The 17,385-nt window shown below is 33.5% G+C and overlaps 1 protein-coding gene across 50 annotated transcripts in view; it reads left to right on the forward strand.

Moving 5' to 3' along the window:
• The window catches only part of PTPRD (protein tyrosine phosphatase receptor type D), a 478,865-nt gene that overhangs the window by 352,082 nt on the left and 109,398 nt on the right, over positions 1-17,385 (forward strand). For all 50 annotated transcript variants that reach the window (XM_039356096.1, XM_039356097.1, XM_039356101.1 and 47 more), the window contains 2 exons: positions 621-880; positions 9,609-9,702. In XM_039356096.1, the coding sequence (XP_039212030.1) occupies positions 621-880; positions 9,609-9,702 (354 nt within the window). The remainder of the gene's footprint in view (positions 1-620; positions 881-9,608; positions 9,703-17,385) is intronic.

The following is a 17,385-nucleotide window of genomic DNA, read 5'->3' on the forward strand; positions in this document are numbered from 1 at the left end:
CCATTTATGACTTGTGGACTTCAACTCCCAGAATTCTGGGAGTTGAAGTCCACAAGTCATAAAACGGCCAAGTTTGAAGCTTGATCTCTATGGTAGTCCTTGCTTACTTTCTTGAATTTGCAGCCATCGCAGTATCCCCACAAACAAGCAAAGTCAATCAGGAGTCTGGCAGGAAACTTCAAGCCATGACAGTGTGATATATCACGCAATGACCATATCCCAAGGCAGCAACAAGAACTGCCATCATAAGTCAGAGTTCCCTTCCAACTGTGTCACTTACCAATGGAATTTGTGGTCCTAATTACATTTGTTAACTGAGTACTATCTGCACTTGCGTTCATTAAAGTTACATGATATATCATTCAATGAAAGGAGTTGGGAATCATTAAACCCCAGTGGGAATACTAAGTCATCTGTGATCTTACCATTCCATCCAAGAGTCCATTCATACATTTGATTCTGAAATTTTAAATCTGTTTGTTCTGGCATGTAATTTTTTTTAACTAATTCCAAAGTCATTTTGTTAAAGGCAAGTTTTATTTCTAAACTGCTTTTCTCCTGCACACCCCTAGGGGTTATTATTAATATTTTGCTGCTTTTATTAAATTCCCATTTGTTAGATTCTTTATGATGATGGGAAAATGGCAGTTGAAGTGGATGGCCGAGCCACGCAGAAGCTGATCACCAATCTGAAGCCTGAGACATCCTATTCATTTGTGCTAACCAATAGAGGCAACAGTGCTGGAGGTCTGCAACACAGGGTAACAGCAAAGACAGCCCCAGATGTACTTCGAGCCCAACCAGTTTTCATTGATAAGACCAATCTAGATGGCATGATAACAGTGAAACTACCAGAAGTACCAGCAAACAAAACTATAAAGTAAGTTATATCTAACAAATATTGCGAGAGCTTAATAACAATTCAAGGAGACTTATAATTTCTTAGAATAGTTTCTGTAGTTTAAAGCATTTACTTTTTTAACCATTGCCTTAAGTGCAGGCACTGCAGTATACAGGCAGACAGTTTAAGATTTGAAATACAGTTTATTGTTTATTGTGATTATATGTTGTCTTTCAAACGTGACCCAGAGACTATGTGTTAACTTTTTATTTTTATTTTTACTTTGTCTTCATTGGGAATTAAGGGAGAGACTTAAGGTGCAAAATAAGTAAGACTTAAATGGCAAAACAGGAAAATAAAATATCACAGGACCTTAGCAGACCTGGGTTTTACACCTCATTTTTGCAAAAGTCTGCAGAAAATCATGAAACAGAAAATGACTACGCTTGCTATTACAGTACATTTCAGCATTATAGTCAGGGGTGTGCAGGCCATGAAACATTTTCTGCCCATCCCTATGCTAGTACAGCGGTATTGTTTGCCTACAACTGAACTGAATTAGCTTAACCTCAATTCAGACTGAATAATAGCAATACATTTCATTGGCCTATTACTCATAGAAAGATTGCCTCTTTTTTTTCAATTTGCACTGATTTTCTCATTCAGTTTATTGATGTGATTTGTAAATATAAATCAATGAAGAGATTCAAAACAAATTATTGAAATTAGATTTGACTTAGTTCACCCAAATTTCACCAGAAATGTATTCAAATGAAGTAAATCTATCTTCATCCCTAACTTTTACTTCATTGTAGGATTCAAATTCTGGGACCATGAGAATTGTTTGTGTATTATTCTCCAAGGGGAGAATATTCCATAGGGCAGGGGCAATGGCAGAGAAAGCTCTCTTCCTACCAGTCAGAGTTCTTTAATTCTAATGGGGTCTGCAACAAACCTTCCATGTTTGATCATGTGGGACAATCTAATGTAATGGACCGAAGACAGTTCCGATGGTAAATTTTAGCAACTATTTAGGATGGAAGTGAGAAGAAATATCTGGCTTTAAGGCAAAAACATGGTAATTTATAAAATGTTTTTGGGGTAAAATATTAAATATGAAACGGGATAATCTATAATTATTTTTAAAATATAAAACTAGCATAGAAAAAAGCAGAATCAGGGATATACTGTTCAGTAGTGCTTAAAAACTCATTCATATAAATATGCAATGAAAGCATGAATGGTTTTTCAAGATTCTATGAATTATTGCCAAAAATATTTTTTTTCACAAGAAGATATATTTCAGATGAATGTGTACAACCATTGTTCATCAATTAAAAAAAGCAGAGATTTCTTTTATTTTTCTATTTAACAGTCATACCTCAACATTCGGTATTCATATAAATATAAATGCAGAGAGAATTTCCTTCTTTTCTCATCATACAATAACATTCATCTCTTGAGCTCATTATGGCTAAATACATTTTATTTGCAAAATCCCTCTTCCTATCAAGCATTTTCTGGTATATCAAAAGTTATTAAATATAATAGTTATTCCTATTTATCTTTGTTATTTAACAAACACAGTATCAGTAATATTAATATACATGCAGACACACATGCACACGTAAAAGGGAAAAAAAAGTAAACCAGGAATAGAATCAAATGCACATTTGAATTTGGGAGTTATAAATATATTACTGTAATGTGCGGAATAACTGGTATGGATGAAAAAGTTTTTTAGGAAATACAGTGCTGTTACAGGTAGTCGCTTAATGATAGTTCAAAGTTGTGGACTTTAAAAAAAATCTATTTTCATTTTGTCTCAAAATTACAACTGCCACATCCCTCCCATGTGATCATGGTCACGTGATCACTTTTGGGTGTTTGTCAACTGGCTTGCATTTAGGACTGTTTGCAGTGTTACATAGAAAGGTGACCACAATTTGTGCCATTTCTGGCAAAAAAAAAAATCATTGGAAGAATAGATTTGCTTAACAACCACATGATTTATTTAATATTTATAGTAATTTGCTTTATGGCTATCCCCAGAATGATTGAAAAATTCCATCAAGTCTCAGGGTGATTTTACTTTCAACCTCAATAACTTACAAATAAAACTCCAGGCTTTGTTGTGGTCAGGTCTACCATATGACTAAAATGATGAGTAGATTTGAATAAACATATTCTTCATTCTAAGAAATTTCTTGGTTATTCCTAAAATTAACATTAACATCATGTACTATATGTTTACCTGTTCAGAATCATCATATTAATACAGCAACAGTAATTTAATGTGTCTTCCTTATAAAAATTATCATCAGACACTGCGGTATAAAGCTGTATTTCAGAAATGCAAGATGTGATTTAAATCCAAAAAGTAATCTTGCAACACATGAATTTGATAGGTATGTTTTTATTCACAGTCCTGCAATATGGTTTACGATGCTTTTTCTAAATGGGTCTGTGCAGATTAAACAGGAATAATATTAAAAAGTTGACATTGCAATGCCAATTGGGATTTAAAATGATGGACAATAAAGATTCCCAGGAAAGACTGTACACCATGCAGTCAATAGGTGTTACTGCTTTGTTTGATTACAACTGTGTGATGTGTATAGCAGAAAAGAAAGAGAAGAAAATGAAATATTGGTCTGTATGCAACATATTTTTCATGTAATCCTTTGTATCCTGAGTTTTACACAAAGCCATTTTTACTGCTTTATTGAACTTCTGAAGAGAGCTGTAGGAAAGAAAATTCTAAACCATTAAAAAGTATGACAAATTAGTCCACAGCTACTAATAAAATACATACATAGTTTATAAATATAAATGGGAAACAATACAGATTAAAATCACCAGAAATACAACTTGATAAGACAGATAGCTAATGCCTGTCTAGAAGACAACTTCTCAGAGTAACTTCGGAGGCATAGCACATACCATAATCACAGCACCATAATTTGAATTTTATAACATATTTAAGAATATATTAATTTGGGAAATTAATATTAAAAACCAGTGTACATAATGGAACATTGTTTATAAATATGTATTTTAGGATAAAATCTAACTGTTTACAAAATTACATATGAAATGCACACATTTTAATCAGATTTTTATTTATAGCTGATAAGTTATTGAAACATACATTTTCAACAAGAAATATGAGGTACAATAAAGAGCTTCATGGTAGGAAAAAGAAAATATGAAAACATGCAATAATATTATCTTCTTAAGGCTTTCAGTGTTCTTCAAATGATCTCAATAAGGACAGAATATCGTACTACATTTGTCTGTGTTTTCACTGAGCAAAATTCTTCTCATAGTTCTCATAGGTGACTAGTCTAAATTTTGAATGACATGAATGTGAAAGCACAACTGATTACAAACCCCATGTGCCTTCTATAACATTGTATGGAATTACAGAGGTAAATATTAATGAAAAACGTTTCTGTAAATATTCAAATATCAAATGATAAGAGTGATCAGGAAGGAACGAAGGAAGGAAGGAAGGAAGGAAGGAAGGAAGGAAGGAAGGAAGGAAGGAAGGATCAAAAAGAATCAAATCATTGTTATGGTCATTGATCAGCATAAATCAGATTTTTGTGTTGGATAAGAAGAGATTGGTATAAGTCTTTCAGTTTAATCACATAATTTTGGGGACCAAAAGGGAAACTGCCAGAGCTACTCCAATATGGATAGAAGTTACAATTTATTTATTTTACCCATATTTGTATGCCTTCTATTTCTTATGTGTCTTTTATAGATATTCTAAGTAGTATAAAGTTATTATTTTCTATAAATACAGTTTCATTTGGATTTTTGTTATAAATTGTATGGATAGAAATCTGTTCTAAAAAGCAGAGTTCAACATTATTAACCCATCACTAATCTCTACTGACAACAGAATTTTCATTTAAATTCCATGAAAATAAATTCTGTCATACACGGACAAAAGATTCTATCCACTGAGAGTTTCTGATTACATCAGGAAAAACAGTACATTCTGATTAAGACACACCATCTGGACATCTTCATCTGCACAACCAGGATGAAAAATTTAAATGCCATACATGCCAATAAAAATTCCTTCTTCAAGGGAGTTGAGCACGATCTTCTAATTCCAGTGTTGCTGATTGTTTGATATATACAAGTCAACCTAAATAGAGAGTAAAGAAGATAACCATAACAAGAATATGTGAAAACTGTTACTTTGGTAAAAGGGCCTGAAGCATGGTTTTAAAGTCCAGAATATCCAGATTACATCCAGACAACATAAAGGAGCAGGTCATTGAACTATAAAAAAGAGGAGGATGTATGGCTCAATCAGGCTTGCAATATTCCAAACTTGGAAGAGTTTGTTATTATAACCAGTTTCAATAAAAGTAGTTTTAATCCTCCCGTGGATCTTATTTCATGGTCTGGTCTATCTAGTGGGACTGATAGATAGCCAGATATAAGTAGTCCTCGCCTTACAACCATTTGTTTAGAGACCGTTTGAAGTTACAATGTAACAAAAATGTCTTACACTTTTCACATTTACGGCTATTGCAGCCTCCCCATGATCATATGATCAAAATTCATATGCTTGGAAATTGGTATTTTTTTATGACAATTGCACAGTCCCAGGGTCATGCGATCATCTTTTGCAACCTACTGATCAAGTAGGAAACGAGATTCGCTTAACCAACCATGTTACTAATTGTCAACTGCCTTGATTCACTTAACAACTGTGGCAAGAAAGGTCATAAATAGGTCAAAACTCACTTAACAACTATTTTGCTTAGCAATGGAAATTTTGGGCTCATTTGTGGTCACTATAATTACATTTCAGTTAATCTATGTCAAATCCCAAATTTGTTTTATTAAAAAAAAAAAATAATAACTTTGGCTTTTTGGTGGTGATGTAACCCATCCAGTTTTCTGCCTTTAGCAATGATTTTTCCCCCTAAAATTCTGCTCTGGATTGTGAAGCAAGCTTCCCTTATGACAAACAGATTTGCATGAAAAATCTGTACATAACCCTGGGCAAATATTTTCAAAACTCTATTGGCAAAGAAACTTATGCCAAAGCATGCTAAAGGAAAACTAATGAAACTGTACAATTATATATACATATATACATACATATACAACAGGGATTTATGCTGATGATCTCTAATTAGATTGCCAACACACCTTAGAAGCAGTAGTATATATCAGAGTAGATTTTTAATCTATCAACACAGCAGTGATTCCTAATGTGATCAGAAGTTCATGGAAGACAGAGTGGGGCTATGGAATATGAATATTATCAATGCCATGTACTGAACCTAGTAGATACAATGATGAATATCAAATTACGGCATAGGAAGAGCAGTCTTATATTCATGAAAATTGGTATATAGATTAAAATCTTGTTATACAATGTACCCTGACAAAATGATGAATGGGAAGTAATATTTGGATTGTCTGCTCAGAACTGACCCAATCAGGAATACAGGTAATCGTTGACTTACAACCATAATTTGGACCAGAATTTCTGTTGCTAAGCATGGCAGTCACTAAGTTGCACCTGATTTTACATTTTTGTCATGGTTGTTAAGCAAATCACTGCGAATGTTAAGTGAATCATATGATCCTTAAGCGAATCCAGTATCCCCCCCCCCATTGACATTGCTTGTCAGAAGCCAGGTGGGAAGATTGCAAATGATGATCACATCACCTGGGAAGCTGCCATCCTTGTAAACACATACAGGTTGCCAAACACCCAAATATTAGTCTTGGGCCATTGGGATGTTGCAGTAGCCATTAGTGTGAAGACTGGCCATAAGTCACTTTTTTCAGAGCTGTTGTAACTTTGAATGGTCATTAAATGAATGGTTGTAAGTTAAGGACTACCTGTAGGAATATCTAATTGAGAGAACGTGTGCGAGAGATTATGATCTGTTGCAATATGAATCACTCATTGACAGCATTAGATATCTGTGTTTCATAATATAACATTTCTTTCCTATATGAAAATAACTTATTAAAAGTGTTTGGCATAACACAATATAGTTCACAAGTGAACAATTAGCTCAGCATGAAAATCATTTTCTATAGCAGTTAACAGTTTCAGAATTTTTAAAAAGGATATGTCTGTCTGTGTGTGTGGTTTGTATGTCTGTGTGTGTTATTAACACAGTTTGCCAGTTTGTTCTAAAATAAGTTTATTTTCTCCCTTGCTTTAGTTTCTCTAATGTTTTGATTAATAATATATTAAGATGATGGACATGAGAATGAGTGCTACTAGTAATTTTACCAGAGGTGTTATTCATGCAGGACAATTAACAATTTCTGTACAAAAATAATGTATACATTTGTTTATATTTGCAGCAAAACCATCAGGAATTACTGAGGCATATTTATAGGTAGAGAACTTAAGATGAGAGCTCATAATTTGTCCAAGACAATCACTGAAACCACAAACAAGGCTAGCTTTTGAATCACAGCTTTTGAAGTCTGAATATAAAAAAGTCCTGGACTTTTAGTCTTTTTTATTATTTTTTATGAAGGAACAAGGACGACAATCTGTAGTCACTTAAATAATGCCATTGTCAATTGCATCAATAATAATAAAAAAGATTTTATACAGAGTAATACAGGTATAGTAAACGTCAGATTTATGAATTGATTGATATTTGGGGGGCAAAAACAGAGCAGCAGTGTGTTGCTATGTTTTCATTGCATTATTTTTTTAATTTTTAAGATTCAGTTTTCTTATCTAATTTAAAGTGGCTTGGTGCAATCTTATCAGTGCTTGGCAAGAAGTATTAGTCAAATTAGAAGGCCAAATCCTAGATCCATATTTAAGAGCCATTTTCTGAAAGCTGACTTTAGAATAAAGGCAATAAATACAATGTGGATAAAATGCCTGTATTTTCTTTTAAAAGGCTATCATGATTTCATATGAGAATTTAAATCTTTAGTTAGATTTTTATCTCCTCCCTGTGGAATCCTTAAGGAGAAGGTCCAAGTGATCTAAACGACTTCTTCATTGAAAAGTGATAACGTTTTGCAATCTAACCTGGCTACATATATGTATTGATTTCACAAATGTGTGGTTCCATTAAGTGATTGCAGCTGTGTTTGAAAACAGATTGTAGAGAATAATTGCCAAGAAAATTAACTTTTCATATGCCTTCTTTAACTGCTAATATGGAGTTTAAAAAAAGAAAGAAAATGATAATGGATATAGAATTCTTTTTAGAAGGAAAAAGCTATTAAAGTGTGTATCAGTGCATACCAAGAATGATTTCTCCCTTCAAGCTGCTTTTTCAGCAGCATGGCCAGAACCTATTCAGACTCTCGTAGCTTTCCCCCTATAATTTAAAAGTGTATTTCATTTATACTGCATATATCTGATATTGCCCTTTTCATTGCCAAAAATACTTCACTATTAGAGAGTGATAAATCATTATTAAAATATAGTGCTTACACTTTTTTCTTTCATATTGAGAGAGAGATAATAATTTAAATTGTTGTGAAATTGTGCCATTAGCAGAGTGCAAAGTCAACTAGAGCTACTTTTGCAAGGGTTAAGGAAGGAGGAGGATAATTGGGTAAGAAATGCACTAGCGTTGTCATTTGCTCTATTTAACTTTCCCAAAATAACTAGAATATTAATATTTCATCTTGAGAAAGGGTCCAAGAAGATACAGAAACGGAGCTCCTATAGTAGCCACCACCCGAAAAACAAAAATAAGTGTAGGCATTCTTCTGAGACTGTCTTTGGGACTATTGTACACTATGATATAATTCTAGCTTTACAGGTTGATGCACGAGAATGGGCAGTTTGGAGGGTTAGGAATTTGGGATGCTGTTGAATTGGACTGTTTTCTTCGCATTCCACAATATTATTTTTGCCAACCTTTTGAATTTATATGACATTTAAACCATAACCCAAAGTTGCCTTGTGGTAAAATAGGCAGAAAACAAATTTGATAATAAATAAAATATTATTCTCTTTTTTAAAAAAATGAACAAACTGGATGATAGTAAAGCCTTTTTTTCCAAAATAAATCACAACCAGTTCATTTTTTAAAAAAAAAACTAAATAACATATTTTTTTTTGCTTATTTGAGCATATCATTAAATATAAAAAAAATTAAACATGACCTATTTAAACTGATAATTTCAAAACCACCCACTGCAGAACGTAGACTTGTTCATTGAAGGTCCATTCATTATGGATCAAATTATACTGTGACACTTTAATGCAGGTTGTAAATAGATGCTTTGCAACTTCCAGTCTAAAGCTGAGAAAGACTGATCTCACATGACTCATATCCTTGCCCAAAGAAGGACCACAACCTGGATTTCCCTGTTCCTCTAATCACTATACCAGGAAGCTCTGAGATAAGGTGATAACTTACCAAAATTCTTCCAAACTTCATGTCTCCTCTGAGGAAAAGCCACCAATTAGCTTCACTTGAATTTTAAGTTTTGCAAGCACTAAATCCTTCAAAATGTAAGCATTCAAAAATGAATGAAATTATTGCTTTCTACTATGCCAAAGTTTATCATTATATTTATAGTATTTCTGTTGTTATTACAAAGCGCTAAATACAATATTGAAACTTAATAGAAGAGTTTAATTAGCAGTACATACATATTTGTGTTTAATATTAATTTCTTATAGTAGTGTATTATTATTGCTGTAGAGATAAATTATTTTATATAGAAGATTTCCAATGAATTCCCTTTATGTAAACCTCACTATTACATTTTGTTTCATTTGCAGAGTTTACTATATAGTAATTGTACCTTTGATAAAGAAATCAGATGGAAAATTCATGAAACCACGCGAGAACCCAGATGAAATGGAATTAGATGAGGTACCCTTTGTTTATTTTAGCTCTTTTTTTCCCAGAGAAACCTTTTCTGATTGAAGCAGTCTTAACGGTTGTGTCCAGTTCATGTATTCATGTCAGCAAGTTGACTTTTTTTTAATACTTTGTCATTTATATTGGAGTTAGTTTCTGGGAGCAAACAAAAAGCTAATTACGTAAATTAAAATACATTAAGTTGCAATGAGGCACATAAACTGTCTGCTCTTTGTTGTCATTAATATTTTATTCCTTGCTGATTGTAAGGCGTAATGTAGAAAATTAAATGACTTGTCAGCAAAAGTATAATCACCATTGATATGAACTCCAGTAAAGGTCTGGTTCATTAATGGGGGTATTTGCTAAAGCTGAATCAAATGCTAAATTGCAATTTGCTCTGCCGTTTAACATTTGACCTCCCTCACAGTCTCTTTACCTGTTTCAGCTATGCTGAAATACTTCTAATTAGAAAGTGTATCTATTATTTTTAAACTCTTGTTCTTTGCACTCCAGTTTGAACCTAAACAAAAAAAAAAACACCTCCTTCATATTCTCAGAATAAAAGCCAAATAGTGGAGCCAGAAGATGTATTTAGTCAATTTCTATCATCTTTATTGTAAAATAATTAGTCAATGACATTAGAATCTTCCATATTTTGATATTTTGAGATCATTAGATTTTCTTCATTTTTTCATCTAAATACATCTTACTTTAGAAAGAGAGGAAGAATTTAAAAATACCAGTCCTGTCTAGAGGAGATACTTATGTAAGGTTGGTATAATAGTCACCTATATATTCATTGGACAGAAATTGATTCTTGAAATCATCTATTTTCAAAGAAAGTATTGAATCATTTAATCTTTATTACATTTTCACATTTTCAAGAATAGAAATATGATCTTATATTTTCATATATTTTTGATATATCCCCTGGGATGGATGTTCTGATGATTTTTTTCTTATGATAAAATTTGTTAATTGGATACATTTACATGTAAGGCAATTGGATAACTTTTATAATAATATTTGTGTTGATAAAATAGAGTGTTGATAAAACTGCAGTATCAGTTTTGGAATGTCTGGAAGTAAAGGTTTATGAACTTTTAACTACTTTTTTTTATACTTGGTATCCAGTATCCAAAGTATTCAAATAAGGACATCTATGCAGCGGTTGGTTGAATTGTGTACAAGGCTGATCAGAAACAGTGTTATTATCCATTTGGCAGAAATTCATTACTTTACATAGTTAAGAAGACTGGCTGGACTTAAACTAGTATTCTTAGGTATTTGAAAAATAAATTTTTTAAGTCTTAGATGCAATTGTCATACAAATGTGATTTTGTTCTCCATTATGCAAAGGCTAGTAAAACAGATTCAGACAGTATTACTTGGTTGATGTTGGTTTCTCTTCAGGTTTTCTCAAATTGTTTCTCAGTTGTTCACTGATTTCACTCACAATTTGAAGTGTTTTGTATATCTAATCAACAAAGTTAACCTACCTTGATTTCAAAGGTTAGATAATATGATACCATAGAGAAATGAGGGTTCTTTTTAAGTTAAAAAATCACGATGCATATTTTTTGTACAATTAAATTCATTCATTCATTCATTACATTACTTGCTGCCTAACCTCAAATTGACTCTATGTACTTTACAACATAAAATAATTAACAATAATTAAAAAAACCAACTAAAATGTATCCCATACCCAGCAAAGAGCACCAGGTACAGCCTGAGAGAAGAACCAGGTCTTTAAGGCCCTCCGGAATGCCATTTCACCCAGATTTCAGGGGAAGCCTAATGCTAGAAGGCAGGCACTATGACAGCAAAAGCATGTTTCCAGCATCCTGATGGCACCACATAATCAAGCAAACTTAGGGTACACCAATCCTGCCATACTGACTGGCGAAGAAGACACTACAGTCCCTCAAGTCACCAGGCTTGATTCTGTGTAGGGCTGTAACAAGTCATGACAGGGTTTATAGGTCATAACTAGCAGCTTGAATCACACCTGGAAGCAAACTGGTAACCAGTGGAGGACACAAAACTGGAGTATCACATGTGCATACTGAGACATGTCCATCACTAACCATACCATTGCATTCTGACTATTTGAAGTTTTCAAAAGCTGTTTAAATTCCTTGTAGAATATGTTGTAATAATTGTACTATGACAGTGGTGGCAAATCTTTTAGAGACCAAGTGCCCAAACTGCAACCCAAAACCCACTTACGCATTTTCGGGTGCTGGGTGGGCGTGCCACCAAATGGGCGTGGCCACCAAGCTGTCAGCTCATGCTCGCTCACTCGCTTGCTGTCCGCTCCGACTCATGCTCACTCTCAAGCTGTCTGCAGCAAATGCTGCTTCTGCAGAAAGTTGCTCCTTTTATAGCCTCTCACTTATTCCCAGACTGTGCATGCGCTGAGAGGAGGAGGGAGCAGTTTGGCCCAGCAATAGCTCAGGTGCCACCAGAGACGGCTCCACGTGCCACCTGTGGCACGCTTGCCATAGGTTCACCACCACAGTACTATGAGATGGCTAGAGCTCTCTGAAGGGCACAACTGCACATTAGATTAATAATATAATGGTCTTCCTGTCTACAGCTGCCACCTGCTCATTTTTTTTTATTGAAAGTTTATAAAATTTTACAATAAAATACTCTCCCCTCCCAACCCCCTCCCCCCTACTTCCCAGAGCTAAATACAGTGTTAAAAACAACGAAAAACATAAAATTTAAATGAACATCAAACAATTATACATATATACCAAAAACAAAATTTTAAACACTTTAACTCCAGTACATAAAAACAGAAATTACCATCCTTAAACATAAGTTATTCAAAAGCTTACCCTTAACTGTACATCATTCAAAAGCTAAATAATACTTTCTAATATCATATTTATTCTGTATAAAATTCACCCATCTTTTCCACACCAAAATATATCTCTCTTGCGACTGGTCTTTCAGATAAGCCAAAATTTTTGCCATTTCAGATAAATAAGAAACTTTGAGAAGTCATTCTTCTAAATTAGGCAAAAAATCCTTCTTCCAGTATTGCCCAATCAGCAACCTTGCTGCTGTAATTAAATTCAGCATTAAAATAATCTCTTTACCATCACAGTCATCAATAATACCTAACAAAAACAATTGTGGTGTAAATTTTATCCTTCTATTAAAAATCTTCTGAATATTCCACCAAATCTTGATCAGCTGCCACCTGCTCATTAAGCAAGGGCTGTGGATCCAGGGAAATTCTCAAATTGTCCTCTTGAAAGGGAAAGTGTTACCCCATCCAAAGTCAGAGCTCGAAGACCTCCAGATCTAGGTTTTGCTAATATCCCCAGTCATTTTGTGACAAAACTTCAGAAGCCTCACTTGGCCAGTGTGGAGTCAAAAGATATAATTGTGTAGGAGAAAAGCAAGCAGAGCTGAAATGGATGGAGTTAAGCGAGTCATCAGCGTCTAGTCCTGTGTATAGGTTTTGCATGCATATAATAAGATATTTGGGGAAACAAATTCTATTAACCAATATATCAGTCATAACGGATTACAATGTGATACTTCAAGAGCCTTGAATTGCTGTATAATTAAGTTCTTTTTATTTATGGTACTGTTACTCAGAACAAAATTATTTTCATAATTATGTTGTGATGTGTTAATTAGTATAATACTTTGACAAAGAATATTAATTCATAAAAGTTAAAGTATCTTTTTAGTTTATCAAAATATAAAATACAGAGAAATAAAGAAAGAATGAAAGTAATGGGAAAACAGGGAAGGAAAACAGGGGAAGAGGAAAAAGTGTAGAATAAAGGGGAAAAGAAAAAGAAAAGCATTGACTTCCGACTCCTTTTGATGCAGTAGAATAAGGTAATTACATACAATCTCAACTAATTCAGAAATGTTTAGTAAGGATAGGATCTTCCCCATATTTTTCCAGGTATAATTCACAATAGAATACAACATTTTATGGAACTACCAAAAAAACCATCTTTAAGAGGAATCTTCTATTTTGGATTACTTTCTTACAAGAGAACAGCTGCATAGGGTAATACTAGGGGAATGCCATTCTTCTACCAACAAGAATGCTATAGTCAATGCTGGAATTCCAGGTGTCCAGTGGTGATCAATTCAAACTCAATGCTAAAGTCATTGAAAACCTATTTTCTGCATGGAGCTCTGCACTGATCTGTTCCCAGATGCACTGGCAGATGTTAGTCTTTTTTCATATCTCATTTGTGGCTTTGGGAAAGAGAGGACAATAAAACACAGTGCCAGCAGCAGCTAGTCTGGTGCAGATGGGCAAAGTATTATTGAAGATATACCTAAATGTTTTCCATTACTTTTTTATTTCCAATTTTCTAGTCATTCTTTTTCTTATAAAAATGAGGAAAAAAAATAATGACCAGAAAATTGGAAACAAAGGTAATATTAGGGGGGGGAGAGAAATAGAAAATGTTTAAGTATATTTTCAGTAATTCTTTGCCAACATGCAGTAGTATTTTCATTTAAATAGTAGCAGTAATTACCAAAAGTAAACCTTTTAGCAGTTCAGAGGTTATTCAATTCAAAATTAATTATCCCAGTAACAGGTTCCAAACAGAAAACATTTGTTCACATTAAAAAGGATCTTTGCTGAATATAACTTCTGAATAAAAACATAAGAATGAAAGTAAACTTCACTTTGTCTCAATTTTTGTGTGGATATACATCTCCAAACTATATCCAAACTCAGAATTTTATAACTATCCTAACTGAAAAATGCTACATCTATTAGGAAAACATATATTGTTTTTTATATTGCTTATGAAATGTCCTTATTATGATCTATGACCATCGTTACAATAAAAAATATAGTAGAAAGGGAAATAGTTTAACACAGCAATTTGTTATTGGGATTGGGGAAAAAATAATACGCCAACATAATTAAAGTTTTGCATAGTAGATGTTTGACCACCTGATATGAGAGTATAAGATTAGCATTCCTTAAAAAATAATAAACATAAACTTTATCTATATGAACTTCGTATTTGGAAATGATTGAGATAATCAGATGGGGCAACATAGAAAGGACACTACATAAGGACATAGGCAAGAGTTTCTACCTCCCTGAATCCACAAAGGCCAGATTTCTGTAAATAATAAGTCCCATGAAATCTTCCAACCAGCAGAGATGATGGGGGCCCATTTATATTTGCATTAAATTGTACAGATACCCCTCAGTACAGGACTTGTGACAATTTGGCATATATCGCTAATCAAAGAGTGAGTGTTCTAGGAAAGCTTCTGTATGTATGAAAAGATATTTGAAATTTTGTGCATTTTTGGACACCTTTTCAAATTTATGTATTGTAGTAACACAGTGAAATTAAAATAGCAGGGAAAATAGGAAGCCAAGAGAAATTTGAATTGCCTCCCTGCTGGAGCAAGAGATTATGACATTGACACTCATTACCAATTGTATACCTGTCTTAGTCTCTGAAACTGAATATTTTCTTAAAACTGAGGCTGAAAACTGCCAAAAAAACCATCATAAATTGCGGTTACATGACGCAGAACGTTGCAACCAGCCATAACGCTTTGCCAGCTTCTAAGCACTCAAAATGCGGTCATATATGACCACAGAGAGTGGCAGCGGTCAAAACTTTGGAAAGGGCCATGAGTAGCTTTTGATAAGTCTGTCATAACTTTAAATGGTTGCTAAGCAACTGGTCATTAAGTGAGGACTACTTGTAGTGAAAAAAACATTTTACAAGCCATTGGTATAAGTCACGTTTATACATTGTTTCCGAAGGTCTCACAAAAATTTTGTCATAGCTTTAATCTAGAATCTCCAATTTTATCAGGCTTCTCAATTTCCCAATATGCCAAGGTTACAAAACACAAACATCTTAACTGACGTATCAGACAATATTGGCATAAGACAAAATTATACTTAGTATTAAAACAGCCAGTTATTGAACTAATGTTTGACAATTCAGTCTTAATTTTTAAAATATATAATTGATCAGGCTAATCGTGGCACTGTACATTCAGGCTGTTCACGTGAAATCTGCAAATACTGCGGCAAGCCACATCAGTTAGGCCTAGGTTTCATTTGAAACAAAACAGCAAATTGTCCTGTTAGCTTCAGCTTATTGAAAGTCTGCTAAAATCAGCTGTCTTTGCTTTCAAGAAGTTGCCTTTAGAATTGGGATGTAAGGCTGAAATGGAAAAATTAGAAGTGGCAGGGCTACTTTAGGAGAGCTTTAGGAATAATGTATTTATAAAGAGACTGGATCAGTAACATCAGATGGAAATGCTTTAAAGTGTTGCAGACTGTTGCTCTGTTTGTATTCCTAGGCCTTGGAAGGCCCCTGTTCTTTCAGCTCTGAAGCCTTGCAGTCTAATCAGTCTTCTACTGCTCATTTCATTGTTTATTGTATAAGATTTTAATATTTTGGTTTTGTTCAATTTATATTATTGATCATATCATAGAAAATAAGATAAAAGAATACAATGTGTTGGGATATAAAAAAAACTATTCAATGAAATAATTATATAAGGCTTGGCAATTGATCCCAATCTGATCTAGATAGGAAGCTCTCAGCTGAATGGCTTTAATTATAAATGCCGCAACCCTTACTTGAAGGAAGATAGCTTATTGGTGGGTCTCAACAGACTATCCTGTCAATTAGTGACTTTAAATGTTGTGCTCTGTGTTGAAGCAAGCAGTTGGCATTCTTAGAAGCTATTTTAATTATGTTTTCTTTTTATTTAAAAAAAAATAAAAGTGTCATATATTTATGTATTACGTTTTTCATGTTTTTAAAAATCATTAACTGCTTGAAAACAATATGTACTTTTAGTCAGCAATCTGTGTTTGGAGCCAGGTTTTGCTTTCTGAACTCAGAAAGCTATAAGAGTGATGTCATACAGATAGTCCTCAACTTACAACCACAATTAAGCCCAAAATTTCTGGTGTTAAGTGAGACATTTGTTAAGTAAGTTTTGCCCCATTTTATAACTTTTCTTGCCACAATTGTTAAGTGAATCGCTGCAGTTGATAAGTTAGTAATCTGGTTGTTAAATGAATCTGGCATTGACTTTGCTGATCAGAAGATAATCGCATGATCGTGGGATACTGGACTGTCATAAGTATGAGTCAGTTGCCAAGCATCCAAATTTTGATCACATGATCATGGGGATTCTGCAAAGGTCATAAATCACATTTTTCAGTGCCGTTGTAACTTTGAACGATCACTGGTTGAACTGTTGTATGTTGAGAACTACCTGTAACGATAATTCTGCAACAATTGCATTCTTTTTCTATATTCTCAGGTGTATTAATATTTTAGCTTAGTCCCTGTGAAAGAGACTTTATTAAATAAACAGAACAACATCTGCTTCCAGAAACAATGCTCTATTACTACTGTTTGTCAATCTTCATTTTTCCCCTGTGATAAATTTGGGATTGTTACGTCAGTGCTGTTTTAACTGTCATTTACTACTGTTCAGAAAATTCACAATGAATTAATGCTAGAACGGAAAGAATAATATTTTATTAATGTTTTGCCCCAATTCTTTTAACAAGAACCATTAATGTGATCAAAGGAATATAATGCTATGTGGCCTATTATTTAAGAGAAATTAAATCACATATTTATCAAATATATAAATCATTCAGCTTTTCTGAAAAACTGCTTAATAGTT

This window comes from Crotalus tigris, unplaced genomic scaffold (assembly GCF_016545835.1).
Source record: "Crotalus tigris isolate CLP2741 ecotype Arizona unplaced genomic scaffold, ASM1654583v1 scf7180000018786.1720131, whole genome shotgun sequence".
Taxonomy (NCBI): Eukaryota; Metazoa; Chordata; class Lepidosauria; order Squamata; family Viperidae; genus Crotalus; species Crotalus tigris.